The sequence below is a fragment of the Carassius gibelio genome, chromosome A1, assembly GCF_023724105.1.
Source record: "Carassius gibelio isolate Cgi1373 ecotype wild population from Czech Republic chromosome A1, carGib1.2-hapl.c, whole genome shotgun sequence".
In the NCBI taxonomy this organism is placed as follows: domain Eukaryota; kingdom Metazoa; phylum Chordata; class Actinopteri; order Cypriniformes; family Cyprinidae; genus Carassius; species Carassius gibelio.
The window spans coordinates 22,839,334-22,854,440 of record NC_068371.1 but is presented as its reverse complement, the minus strand read 5'-3'; the positions used below and the strand labels follow the sequence as shown (position 1 = coordinate 22,854,440).

The window sequence follows — 15,107 nt, the reverse complement described above, 5'->3', positions numbered from 1 at the left end:
TCCAACAGTTCTCACAATAAAACGCCTTTTATTTCACAATTAGTGAAACTTCTGAAAGTGTAATTATGAGTTCAGCTGCTTTGTGTTAGGAAATAACAGGAATCACGAAGGACACCAGGTTATTTCTTGCTTACTGCTTGAGAAAATCTTATTAAAGCCAAAATGCATTAAGGATATTTAGCCAATATCCACGTATTTTGAATAAAATTAAGCATCTCATTTGGTTGCCAACCATGTAAATATCACTCATAATAGTGTATACATTGACTATGTTATATTTATATATATATAAATATATATATTTATATATATATTTATAAAAAAATAGAAAAACAAATAAGCAACCTTAGGTTTTGTTTACACATCAATAATGTACTAATATTGGAATAGATTTTCCTTTGTGTTTTTGAAAAAGTTTTGCTTTAAAACAGCTGCCGTTCAAAAGGTTCTGTGGGAAATGACTAAAAGCGCTGCATGATGCATGCCAGGGCAGTAGCTGGCGTTGACACTTTGTAAAGAAAGACTATGTGTTTGTGCACATATGAACTCATCTATAAAGCCAGAGAGGTTAGAATACACATAATATGCATGCACACGATGTAATGGTGTTCACAAATCCACATTTTTGTAGTTCGCACAGAGACAATAACGGTACCTTGCTATTTAAAAACCCCATTTTCAAAAGTTTGTGTTTTTAAGGCCCCCAAAACCTTGTTGTTGTGTAAATGAACAGCAAAAGTGCATAAGAAGGTTTCCGTTCTTAGCTGAATTTGTTGTTGTGTAAATGCCCCCCTAAAATTAGCAGTCACTAGAGTAAACTGGCATGTTTAAAGTCTATGGCTAGTTCCTAGTTGTAAATAGAACTTGAGAGGCCGTTCATGTCTGCCAGCATATGAAGGCAGCATGATGTGGAGGTGTTAGATGTGTGGGGTTCCCTGATAACACCTCATTGTTGGTGTGGGGGTGGTCTGATGAGAAGACAGGACTTAGGACAGATCAGAACCTAAAGCCACTTAATTGCAATAATCATTGTGGTTACCAATTATTACGGTGTTGTCCCATAGTTTTGTTTCTAAATGGAAGTTTTTGGGATGTTTCGACCGGTTTACTCCATGTAGGTGAACGAGGGAGTAATGGTAGGTTTGTTTCTTTATAGAAGTACTCCACCACGCTCACCAACTTTTAACGATCCTTGTTCCAAGATGCAAATTCACATCAGGGTTGTTTCCAACACAGCAAAACTGACATTTTTTTTTTTTTTTTGTGCCAACCAATAAAGTAACTCCGATTCAATAAATTACCATAATTAGGGAAAAAAGGAGATTAAAGAACATCATTCAGCTCCACTGCCAAAAAGTGTAATCGGTAAGAGTTGCCATTGACCGTACCGATAATTAAAGCAGCAGCTGCAACTTTTCACATCGCACATTCAGAGAACATCATTCAAATAGTGATATATCAAAATCTGTTGGATTTCAGCAAACCAAACATACAGACGAGTGTATACAACTATGAATACAACACAATCTTGTTAAATGGAGATGTCAGTTTACATCCTACGAGTAAAGTGTTTATCTGCTTTCCTGTCACGAGTGGAAATATAATATGCAGAACTGCCAAAGTGCGGGGGGTACATTAAACATACATTAAAACCATTTTATTTCAGGTTGGGGATAGAATTTAGAAGACCGTAAGGGAATTATTAGGCAAAATTAGTCTTTCCCAGCAGTGCGTCTGACAGGACTAAATGTTATTCAAGTTTTACAATGAGCAGAGTGAAGAAAGAAAGTTCCCGTTCTCAGTCTCAAGGCACCTTAATGGATGAGATCATTCATTTGCTTTTGCAGAGGAGGAGTGATGCTAATTTGTTTGGTTAACTACTAACATATATTTAATATACATTTTACATTAAAACTTAAGGAAAACAAACTATGAAGGGACCAACTGAGGGAAATACTAGCATATGAAACTGTGGCCACAGACTCTTACAGTAAATGGTCTAATAATTTCCACTAATATTGTAGTTTAAAAGGTTTTTAAGGCTGGTGTGAATGAGCGTATGGCTTGGTGCCTTCAGTCTCAATCCAACTCATCTCAATAAGACTTTGGTCAGAGTACACTGAAAAGATATAACAAGCATGAGGAGTATTAATTAGTCAAGCAGTTTTGCCCACATGAAAAGTTCAGTTTATTTTCATGGACATAGAATTTGCAGATTTTCTCATGTATTTATAACACCTTGGTTGCAGGTAACATTGCACTTGTACCATCTAAAATACACGATAAATGTTCAGAAGGCAGTAAAATTATAGCACCAATAAACTTAAAAAAGAAAAGAAAGAAAAGTGATTAAAAACCAGTATAAAATCCTATGTAAATCTTTCTGTTCATAGAACTTCATTTCAGTTATTGCTGTTCCAAACAATATAAAATACCTTTTTTCCCCTCATACAAGTGTAAAAAAAGAACACACAAACAATTGAGAATACAACAAAAATGATTCACATAGGAAACACAACAAAACAAAAACAAACAACAAGATGGTAACAGTCCATGTGAAATCCGCATGTTCGTTTCCTTACTATAAAACTGCATTTGCAGTTTAAAAACAACAGTCATTTCAAGAGATGATATCCAATAAATGATATTCAGTAGACTTTACAATGATAGACTACTGCTTCAGACAAAAGCAGTTAAGACAAACTATGGTAGTCCAGAAACAGAAGAGTTGTTTTGAACATACGCACAGTAGCTACATTTCTAAAGCATTTCACACCATAGTTAGCTCTCTTCCAATTATGCAAGGCTTTTAAACGTCAAACATATATTAAGTAGCATTCCAAAGCAATGTAAACTGTGTTTGCTAAATGTGCCCCCATATCTATACAAGGCAACTTTAGAAAACACCTGGCTAGGAAATCATTTATGCGCTCAACCAATAATTAAACACATATAGAACATCATTAAGCACAACAGCCAAAGTATTTGAACAGGCATCTCATAATACAAGAATTAATGCTCATTTATTAGTTTCCTACAGGTTTGTGAGGTCATGTTTGATAAGGTAAGTGCTACTGTAGCTCTACTTCATCTAGTATTCTTAGTCTGACATCCTGACAGGAATGTGTTCAATAGCTCTTTGGATTCTTGGGGCTGTTCACACAAACCGTGCTTTTGCACTTGAGATGCTGCACAATAATTCATAACTGCAGAGTCGCAACACTGATGAATGGGAAAGAAAGCAGGGTTCAATTTGTATTTATTTAACCTACCTTTAAAATGTGGTGCTCATAAACAAAAATAAATAATTGAGATGCAGTGCAATGGTCAAACATGTATATAGTGCACATTTACACAGAAAAAAAAAAAAAAAGAAAAGAATGAAAAGCAACTCAATAGAACAAAAAAACACATTCTGTTTCACACTGCAGGCGAATCCTATATGCATTCATTTTGGTGCCATTATCTATCAAAGCCCATTTCCACTACATAAAAAAAAAATGCGTTGGTAAACAATATTATGATATAAAAAGTCAAATTATTAGGATAATTTAAAATAAATACAGAAGATATAGTTCTGAAATAAAACATTTCGACATAAAACAGATCTTTCTCCCATAGAAAACATTTGCCGCATCATAAAGAGGAAGATGCGATAAAGAAGACCTAAGACAGGTGAGCAACTAGAAGCCTGTATTAGACAAGAATGGGACAACATTCCTATTCCTAAACTTGAGCAACTTGTCTCCTCAGTCCCCAGACAATTGCAGACTGTTATAAAAAGAAGAGGGGATGAAACACAGTGGTAAACATGGCCTTGTCCCAACTTTTTTGAGAAGTGTGATGTCATGAAATTTATTTTCCCCTTAAAATTATACATTTTAAGTTTAAACAGTTTAAACATTTGATATGTCACCGATGTTGTATTCTGAATAAAATATTGAAATTTGAAACTTCATCATTGCATTCTGTTTTTATCCACAATTTGTACAGTGTCCCAACTTTTTGGGAATTGGGTTTTTAATAATTGATATACCAAAGCATTTTTTTTTCTTGTGACAGAAATGGGCTTGCATACAATGTCAACATGTTACAGTATTCCATTCAAATATGGGAGGGAACGATTCACCTGCTATCTGGAATACACACACACGCACACACACACACACAAGCAGCACTTTCTGTTTAGTTAATATGAATGAATCCAAGTAACGGTTTATAACTACAGTTTGGAGTTTGGGTTCTGTAGATTAATGACTTTTTTGGATCAATCTACAATGACATGTATATGACATTTCAGACTATACATTTTTGTAGTCTCAAATATTAATGACTATTTTACAATTCTTTGCATTTATTTATTTTGAGTATGTATTTATTTTTTGTATAGACTGGTGGGTCTGTTATGCAGGAGAAATGCTTCCAGTAAAAAGCACATTTGTCGCAGCAGTGTGAAACAGGCCTAATGTTACAAAATGTTATACAGTATAGCAATACCATGTGGGAGGAAAGGATCAACACAGCAAGTTTGGATAACTAGAAAGAAAATTTGTCAGGCTTAAAGCTCTAATTCAGCAAAAAAAAAAAAAAAAAAAAAAAAAACATTAAGGTATAAAGTCAAAACATAACCCATGACCATACAGTAGATGTTTAGGCAAAAGCAAGGACATTGTGTTGATCCAGCAAAAAGAACCTTGAACAGAATCTTGATATTGCTTATATAAAATAATATATATATAATCATTTTGCATAATGTAAGAGACTCCTAGGGTGTTGAATCAAGTTGCTCATCTTCCAAGACGTTGAAGTGATGAACTGTTTCCTTGGTGAACATTTGACCATGATTATGATGACAACAATGATGACCAGAAGAAAAGTTTGTTTCTCTTTCTCAAGTGTGCAGGACTCAAGGACAAGCAGGCAAGACATGCCTATAATAATAATACAGCTTTGACCTTTTAATGGCTCCTGAATGGTTAGGCTAAAACTTCAGCTCATTATCTAATCATTATCTGTCATCAGTTCTGTCTTTTTATTAATTCAAAAGAAGATCCTTTCAGAAGTTCTTGAAAATTTCCAAATCCTTAGCTGCCACTGGTGTGTCCTTCTTCCACTCATCCTCTGGATAGGTGTCAAAGTTAGACGTGTCCCCCTCGTGAGACACCTTGGGAACTATGGGTGGCTGTCACAGCAATGACAGAAAGTTATTAAAGAGGCTTTACATACACTTTAAATAATTTAAATTATTATTATTTTTTTATATACGTGTATTGAAGTTTTCAAATGTATTCCTGTTTTTTCCCCTCAACATTTATAATAATAGTAAATTAGCATATTAGAATGATTTCAGAAGGATCATTTGAAACGTCTCGGTTACATATTGTAACCCTCGTTCCCTGAAGGAGGGAACAGAGACGCCACGTCGGTGACCGACGAATATGGGATATCGCTTCGATAGACCAATCTACTTCGAGTGTAAACTAAACGAGCCAATGCACATTGGCATGCAATTATTGCAACCAGCTGCCGCTGATGACTGCGTGAGTATAAGAGGGCAGCAGGTGCAATGCATACCAGTTTTTCGCTGAGGAGCCGAGCCGGGAACCCGGCAGTTCAGCGGCGGTACAGCAACCATGGCGACAGGACGTGGCATCTACGTTCCCTCCTTCAGGGAACGAGGGTTACCATACGTAACCGAGATGTTCCCTTTCAGTCGGTCACTCTCGACGCCACGCCGGTGACCGACGAATATGGGATCCCTATCAAAGCGCCATGGGTGCTGCCCCTTCCAGTGCCCTGTGCGAGCCGCCTGCGCCCCTATTAGGTGTAGGCTCAGAACAAGTAGCTCCACTCACCATTGTCAAAGCACTACCTCACTGGGTGAGATTGGATAACACTGGGAAAATGTACCCAGTCCGCTTGGAGACGGGACGCTGCGGAAGCCCCATCCTTCCCGAAGGAGGTCTCGGAGGCAAATACACATATATCATCCGTTTAGGACTATACAGAGAAATTTGAGGTGATTAAAACCCTCTTGGGAAGGCAGAAGTCTGCCGGGGAAACACCGGCTCTAAGGCTATACCATGGACTATACACATATGAGTACCGCTTAGGTCTCAATATGGAACCCACCCTTCCATGGTTCTCACGGATTCATCATGAAGGTCTGGCTGCTTAGGGTGATGGAGGATCTCAATAGGGTCTACAGTACGGATACTCTGGAGTGGTTTAAGTAAGCCGACACAAACCGGGGCCTCTCAGTGCCACTACCCGTTTGAGGTGAGAACACATTAAGGCTACAACATGAAGGCAATAGAACCTAGTGAACGTGTTAGGGGTCGCCCAACCCGCAGCTCTACAAATATCTGTCGGTAATGCGCCACGAGCCAGCGCCCAGGAGGATGCAACACTTCTAGTTGAGTGAGCTTGCAACCTGAACGGGCAGGGCACACCCTGAGCCTGATAAGCCAGGGTTATGGCATCCACAATCCAGTGGGCCATTCTCTCCTTAGAGACGGCACTCCCCTTCTGCTGGCCTCCATAACAGACAAAGAGCTGGTCTGAGGTCTTGAAGCTTTGTGTCCGGTCTACGTAGCACCTTAATGCTCGGACGGGACAAAGCACAGCCAGGGCTGGGTCTGCCTCCTCCAGGGGCAGCGCTTGCAGGTTCACCACTTGGTCTTTGAAGGACGTAGTGGGAAACTTGTGCACGTAGCCAGGCCAGTGCCTCAGGATTACCTGGGAGTCAGCCGGCCCGAACTCTAGGCACGAATCGTCGACCGAAAATGCATGCAGGTCCCCTACCCTCTTGATGGAGGCCAGTGCAAGCAGGAGCAGAGTTTTCAATGAAAGAAACTTTAGCTCAACTGAATGCAGAGACTGGAATGGGCCCTGCTGTAGTGATTTAAGCACTAAAGTCAGGTCCCAAGGGGGTATAGAGCGGGGCCGGGAAGGATTTAACCTCCTGGCCCCTCTAAGGAACCTGACGATGAGGTCATGCTTACCCAGAGTTCCCTAGGTCAGGGAGTAGAACACCTGGCAGTGAGAGGTCTCTAGAGCAGCAAACAGGTCTACCTGAGCAGCTCTGAACCACTTCCAAATCAGCTGGACCGTCAGGGGATGGAGTTGCCATTCTCCCGGGAGCACTGCTCGAGACAGCTCGTCGGCTGTATGACTGAGCAGGCCTGGAATGTGAACCGCACGAAGTGACCTCAGAACCTTCGGACTCCTGAGGAGGAGGTGGCGGGCGTGTTGCGAGATGCGACGAGAGCGCAGACCACCTTGATGGTTGATGTACGCAATAGTCGCAGTGTTGTCCACTCGGACCAGCACATGCTTGCCTCGTAAGAGACCTTTGTGACGGTTCAAGGCAAGGTACGTTGCTAACAACTCTAGGCAATTGATGTGCCACTGCAGCTGCGGGCCCGTCCAAACCCCTGAGACTGCATGCCCATTGTACGTGGCCCCCCAGCCAGTGGTGGAGGCATCCGTGTAAACCACAGCATGCCTGGAGATCTGCTCTAGGGGCACCCCTGCCCAGAAAAATGCAAGATCTGACCACGGAGTGAGGGTTTGGCAACAGGCCGCTGTAACTTGGACCCGGGTGAGTGCCACGCTTTCACGCCCACCTCGTGACTCGGCCATAAAGCCAGTGCTGGAGCGGTCTCATATGTAATGGGCCAAGCCACCGCCGTCGCCATATGCCCCTGGAGCCTCTGAAAGAGTTTCAGTGGGACCGCTGACCTGCTCTTGAACGTATTCAAGTAGGATAGCACAGACCACGCACATTCCTCTGTGAAGCGTGCTGTCTGTTCGACCGAATCCAACTCCATACCGAGAAAAGAGATCCTCTGCCACGGCAAGAATTTGCTCTTTTCTCTGAGAGGAACGAGAGCTGCCTCCATGACTTTCGTGAAGACATGGGGAGGCCGGGACAGCCCGAAGGGCAGGACATTGTACTGATATGCCAGTCCTTCGAACGCAAACCGCAGAAAAGGTCTGTGGCGCAGAAGGATGGACACATGAAAGTACACATCCTTCAGGTCGATCGCTGCAAACCAATCTTGGGGACGGACGCACCTGAAAATGCGTTTCTGTGTCAACATTTTGAACGGTAGCCGATGGAGGGCCCGATTCAAAACTCGCAGATCCAAGATTGGTTGTAACCCACCGCCTTTCTTGGGTACAATGAAGTACGGGCTGTAAAACTCTGTCCTCATATTGGCTGTAGGGACCAGCTCTATCGTGTCCTTCGCCAGTAGGACTGCGATCTCTTCCGGCAAGACAAGGGCATCGGACGCTTTCACTGTAGTGAAGCGGACACCGCAGAGCTTCGGGGGATGCTGGGCGATCTGAATCGCATAGCCGAGGCTGATGGTTCACAGAAGCCAGCGAGACGGGCTGGGTAGCGCTGACTAGGTGCTTAAGAACTGTACAAGCGGGACCAGCGGAACCACAGCCGTGCCCGCAGTGGGGCAGCGAGGTGGAACACAGGGACCCAACTCGGGCGGCTTGTGAGCAGGCCGGAGTGTGGTGCAAGTGTGGGGTGCAAGGCTCACCTGGTTCCACGGGTTGGCAGAGCGTGCGTGAGTAGGGCCTTTGTTGACCCTCTCGAACCGCCCGCTGCTGCCATCTGGCGAAGGAGGAGGATGAGTGAGGTCCAATGTTTGGCCGTCTGCAACTCTCCGTACCCTCCTGGGACCCAGAGAGGGACAAAACTGCTCTCCTGTCGAGATTTCCAGATTCTCCGCCTGGCCCTCCGCCAGGGGAGGGACAGGTGCCTTCACCATCCCCCAGAAACAGCTACCTTTCTCTGGGTCACCCGTCCCGGGGCCTCTTGCTCTTCTGCTCACCGCCAAGTTTGACGGGGGCCAGGACGGGAGGGGCAGCCTCACTAATGTGGACATCGCACGACCCAGCGAACTCGCGGTGACCTTCGTCGCTCGAAGCGCAAGGTCAGTGGCGGTTCGGAGTTCTTCCAGAAGCGCTGGATCGTAACTACCCTCGTGCAGGTACTTCAGGGCCTTACCCTGGTGCACCTGCAGTAACGCCATAGCATGTAAGGCAGAAGCAGCTTCCCCGCAAGCCGCATAGGCACTGCCGATCAGACCAGACGAGTGCCTACAGGCCAGGGAAGGGAGCACCGGGTCTCCACGCCAGGAGGCGGCGGACTTAGGACACAATTGCATCGCTACCGCCGCTCCACCGACGGGATTCCTGAATACCCCTTCGCTGCACCGCTATCGAGGGTGGTGAGGGAGGAGGAGCCCACCAGCCGGATTCTGGCAGTAAAAGGTGCCATCCACGACTTGGTGAGCTCGTCATGCACTTCCGCAAAGAAAGGCACTGTGGTGGGGCATGCTGAGAACCAGCGCGCACCCCCCGAGAAACCAATCATCCTGTCGCGAGGGCTCGGGACGCGGTGGGGGATTCCACTCGAGCCCTACCCTCTAGGCGGCCCAGGAAAGCATAGCTGCCACTTTGGGATCCGACTCAGGCTTTGTCACCATCCCAGAGGACGGTAGCACAGCCAAAACGTCATCCGACAGCTCTCCCTCCGATGCTGGAATGTGCATTGGCTCATTTAGTTTACACTCAAAGTAGATTGGTCTATCGAAGCGATATCCCATATTCGTTGGCCTTTCTCTTTGGAGTGTAACATGCTCTTGGAAGAAGAAGATCTGTAAAGTTGCAAAAGTCTCAAATCCAAAGAGATATTCCCTAGCAAAGTGAAGACTCTTTCAAGCCCCCCTAAAACGGCTCATTCAAACACACCCCCACATGTCTACGTCACTATGTGGAAATATTTGCATAATGCCGCCAAATGTTAACGCAAAGAAAGAAGGTCTAGTTTCAGTAACCGCAGTTAGCGTTGAAGCAGCCATCTCATGGAGATGCTGTGTGTTTCTAGGTGAAATTTGGCCATCCGAAAGTAGATGCGTTTAGGAATCTTTAAGATTACTTACAACAGAACAGCAACGCATTTTATGGACAACTGTTTCGTGAACCTGGGAAAGGATGTTATTTTGACTTTGCAATGAAAATCTGGTGCTTCTGAATCAGCTACTGGAAGTATGTTTTGTTATTAGTTTAAGTATTTGCTATTGAATGTACAAATGCAGAGTTTTAAGCATATTTGTCTGTGAGAGAGAGAGAGAGAGAGAGAGAGAGAGAGAGAGAGAGAGAGAGAGAGAGAGAGAGAGAGAGAGGGTCCCACAGTGGAGTCAGTTGTCTTAACCGTCTGTAGCTTGTGTATTGCAAACACATACAAGCTTCATCACTGTCTTTCACGTGACTCTGTTCCCCTTCTGGATTTGAACTGATGGTAAAACTAAGGACATTATTAACTGTCTTCACATTTATTTTGAAAGATGAAGCTCGTGATTATGGAAAGGGGCTTTACATTTCTGACGAGGTTCGGCCAATCACAATGGACTGGGTCAGTTGTCTAATCAGAGCAGACTGCGCTTGTCAGAAAGAGGGACTTTGTAGAAAATGACACATTTGAGAGAGACGGGACATAAAGGACCTACAATAATATACAGTATTTGAACATTAAAACATGTCAACATATTCTGTTACACCAAATACACAAAATATTGATCTTTAAAAAAGCATCACATGACTCTTTTAATATTTGATCATATTAAATTAATATTTTAATACTACAATTAATATTTTAATACTACAAACAGTTATTATATAATATTATTTCACAATGCTAGTGTTTTAACTACCGTATTTTCCGGACTATAAGTCACACTTTTATTCATAGTTTGGCTGGTCCTGCGACTTATAGTCAGGTGCAACTTATTTATCAAAATTAATTTGACATGAACCAAGAGAAATGAACTAAGAGACATGAACCAAGAGAAAACATTACCATCTACAGCCGCGAGAGGGCGCTCTATACTGCTCAGTGCTCCTGTAGTCTACACTGAGCAGCATATAGCGCCCTCTCGCGGCTGTAGACAGTAATGTTTTCTCTTGGTTCTAAATAAATGCGACTTGTAGTCCGGTGCGACTTATATATGTTTTTTTCCTCATCATGACGTATTTTTTGACTGATGCGACTTATACTCAGGTGCGACTTATAGTCCAAAATATGGTAGGTTTTTAATTGACTGACCCCAAACTGAATGGCCATGTACACTTCCCACTATGCACTACTAAGTATTTCTGGAACACTGCAATATGTCCAGTAAACTATGGGAAATATTCTGGCTATATAATTCTAACATTAAATACAGTAAAAGAGAACCACTTTTTAATGAGACATTGGCTCTGTTATGTGGTCAGTAATGACTAGGAAATCTTTCAGAAATGAATAGTGGTGTATATCTTTAATAACAGGACATATTGTAAAGCTCTATACGACAGAGCTGTGGTGCTTTTACCTTGAGTTTTCTACAAGGCACAGAATCCCAGTCTACTGACTTAAACCATCTGTGCTTCTTCACATCATCAGCTCCATTCTGGAAGAAGACAAACATAATAGACAAGATTATGATTAGGTTACTGTAACTAAATAAACATTAAGAGTAGAATAATGTCTTACACTTTGAGACCACCACAGTTAAAACTGCAAGCATACAGTGACATCCCAAAAAGTCTATCAATGCTTTTAGACTTAACTTTTTATGACACTTCTCATTTGACCCCAAAGTCTTTTCTGTACTGTCTTTTTAGTTTCTTAGAGAGGGACAAGAAAAGTGGGGCAACAATGCTAACCTTCTGAAGTCTTCTAGAAACCTCAGAATTCGGGCCATGCATTGCTCTGGGACCATGACAGACACACATTCACTCAAGTGGAATAACAGATATCTGCACTTGTGAATGGCCGCTGCCAGCAGGACCTGGCTTTGCTGTGGAAACAGTGCAAACACAGCTGTGACTGGGCTGCCGGGTCTTAAACTCTTTGCATTTAGTCAGAGGAGAAAAAGCAAAAGAACAAAAGTGCTAAATTAACTGAAACATCTAGCCTGGGAAGTCCACCAAAAGTGCCTTTTCGAGTTTTCCTTCTCTATCTCTTACTCTGAATCTGCTTTAATGACAAAAAGGATATTTGAAGAAAAAACAACAACAACAACAACAAAAACACTAACAAACAGAGAGGATGTATATGTCAGCAGAGCTCATTCCTCACGTGTGGAGAATTTTAATAACAGCATTAACGGGAAAATTACGCTCAGATACAGCTATTCACAAACTTCCCATGACATCACCGACACAATGTGCATCACATTACACATGACGAGACTGGCGCACTACTGCCACCTCATCATTATTTCCTTATTACCATAAGTGTTTGTTTTACTATAGCTAGAGATGCAGAAACATTTCGTATAAGGACACTATCTATAGTATTTTCCCCAATATCCACCTCGTCTGAAGGGGGTTGGAAGGAGGTATAGTGGGAGGGTTGCCCGGTGTCAGAATCTCTCTCTGAATGTCCAGGAAGTTTCTCCAGAGCTTCATCTCATCCCCTCTAGGCAGATAGGAAGCTTTCTTATGATAACTGGAAACATATGTGGCCAACTGTGGCCTTTGGGAGAAAAATCTTGCAGGACTCAATCAGGGTCTTATTATTTGCCATGTGCAGCTTTATTAAGATGCGAACTGGCTTATTGTGTTAGATGATTCATAGATTTTCAACCTGGCCTTGAATTTGAGATGACTATAAAGAGTCCATATGGACAAAAAGCATTTTATCAATACAACGTTCTCAAAGGAAATATGCCAGATGCTGATTCCTGCTGAATGACTTTGCTCAGCGAACAAGAACCACATAAAATACCTGCTTACCTTTATGTTTCCAAGCCTTCTTGCCCGATCAATCACCAGAAACTTCTTGATTAGGTCCCTAGATAAATAAAAACATCTGATTTAGACTATAACTTTAAATTAATTTAATAAACAAGACAATTAAGACGCTTAATTTCGTGAAGGCAGATACTAAGAGTAGGGATGCACCAATACTGTAATTCTGGCTTATTCACATAAATAAATAACTATTGTAATGTTATGATTAATCATCAATAAATGGCTGATATTAAAAATATATGCTACAAGTGAATTTAGGCATCACATCTTTACAAATGTACACTATCTGAAATGCTCTATAAGCATATTGTTTGAATACGTAAAAGAGTGAATACAGTTAATACATAAATAATTTCGAAAAAGTAAAGTATAGTGTGCTATACATCTTTTCATGAAGTAACCTTAAAAGGGAAAAAGGATAAATCTTCACTAGAATAATATCATCCATTTAATTTTGTGCTAGAAAAAAAAATATGTGGAAATATACACTAACCAGCCACTTTTTTAGGTACACCTTTTCAATTGCTTGGTAACACAAACTGCTAATCAGCCAATCACATGGCAGCAACTCAATGAATTTAGGCATCCAGATGTGGTGAAGATGACTTGCTGAAGTCCAAACTGGGCATAATTATGGGGAAGAAAGGGGATGTTTTTGAATGTGGAATGGTTGTTGGTGCCGGACGGGCTGGTCTGAGTATTTCAAAAACTACTGATCTACTGGGATTTTCACGCACAACCATCTCTAGGGTTTAGAGAGAATGGTCCGAAAAAAGAAAATATCCAGTGAGCGGCAGTTGTGTGGATGAAAATGCCTTATTGATTTCAGAGGTCAGAGGAGAATGGGCAGAGATGTTAGAAAGGCAACAGTAACTCAAAATAACCACTCGTTACAACCAAGGTATGCAGAATACCATCTCTTAATGCACAACCCTGAACCCTGAAGCAGATGGGCTACAGCAGCAGAAGACCACACCAGGTGCAGCTACTATCAGCTAAGAACAGGAAAAGGAGGCTACAATTTGCACAGGCTCACCAACATTGGACAATAGAATATTTGAAATTGGAAAAATGTTGCCTGGTCTGATGAGTCTCGATTTCTGCTGCAGCATTCAGATGGTAGGGTCAGAATTTGGCGTAAAGAACATGAAAGTATGGATCCATTCTGGCTTGTCTCAACAGTTCAGGCTGCTGCTGGTGGTGTAATGGTTTGGGGGATATTTTGGGGCCCTTTGTACCAATTGAGCATTGTTTAAATGCCACAGCCTACCTGAGTAGTGTAGCTGACCATTGTCCATCCCTTTATGACTACAGTGTACCCATCTTCTGATGGCTACTTCCAGCAGGATAATGCACCATGTCACAAAGCTCAAATCATCTCAGACTGGTTTCTTGAAAATGACAATTAGTTCACTTTCCTCAAATGGCCCTACTACTAGTACAGGCAAGGTGTACCTAATAAAGTTGCCAGTGAGTGTATTTCTAGAATCAAATACCATACAAACAAACACACACACACACACACACACAAGAAACATTTTATGATTAGGTCCCACTAGTTACCTTTGCTTAATGCATAAACTAACATTAACTAAAGAAAACATATGAACTAAAGTTACAATATGTATTAATCTGTGATAATATGCCTGTTATAATCATAATGGTTTTTAAAATGGTTGTTTAACAACTACACAACTATTACAACTGTTTATACCAACAGATAGAATTTCTATATTAGTAAATGTTGACAAATTATTAACTTAAAAAACATAATTTGTACACACATGAAAATCTACCTGCATTAAGCTTTTCAAGTAAACCTTATGTATTAGTTCAAAATCAATCTGTATCTATGACCCAACAGACTTCAAGCTGCGAACACGAATGCATTAGCATGTTAACTGCTGTGCTGTTGATGTTCTCACTTAACCTACTGTAACATGAGAGGTGCTTGGAACGATCATGATACAAATGACCTTACTCATTCTCGCCTCCCTTGCAGATGTTATTCATTCTCCAATGCTCATGTGTGTTTGACTTCAGGACATTATAATCTTATCAAGCTTGTTAAATCCCTGCTGACATAAGTTGTAGTTTTGGCTACTTTCACAATTGTAACTAGAGTAAACATGCCAGTCGAAAGGAAACACACATTTGCTTTGCCTGAGGTGACTTGTCTGTCTCTATTTCCAAGAGCTTCCTCAAGCTGTCTTTGTCTCTGGAGTGCAGTCTATTTGAAGCAGTGAACACCAATTTAGACCCTAGTGTACAAAAGTCTAATTAGG

At 41.9% G+C, this 15,107-nt stretch overlaps 1 protein-coding gene across 1 annotated transcript in view; it reads right to left on the bottom strand.

Moving 5' to 3' along the window:
- Window positions 1–2,177: 2,177 nt before the first annotated feature.
- The window catches only part of LOC128015865 (cAMP-dependent protein kinase catalytic subunit PRKX), a 36,267-nt gene continuing 23,337 nt past the window's right edge, over window positions 2,178–15,107 (bottom strand). The window contains exons 6-8 of the mRNA XM_052600085.1: window positions 12,805–12,862; window positions 11,397–11,474; window positions 2,178–5,182 (exon numbers count right to left, since the gene is read on the bottom strand). Coding sequence (XP_052456045.1) covers window positions 5,057–5,182; window positions 11,397–11,474; window positions 12,805–12,862 — 262 coding nt within the window. The 3' untranslated portion in view covers window positions 2,178–5,056. The remainder of the gene's footprint in view (window positions 5,183–11,396; window positions 11,475–12,804; window positions 12,863–15,107) is intronic.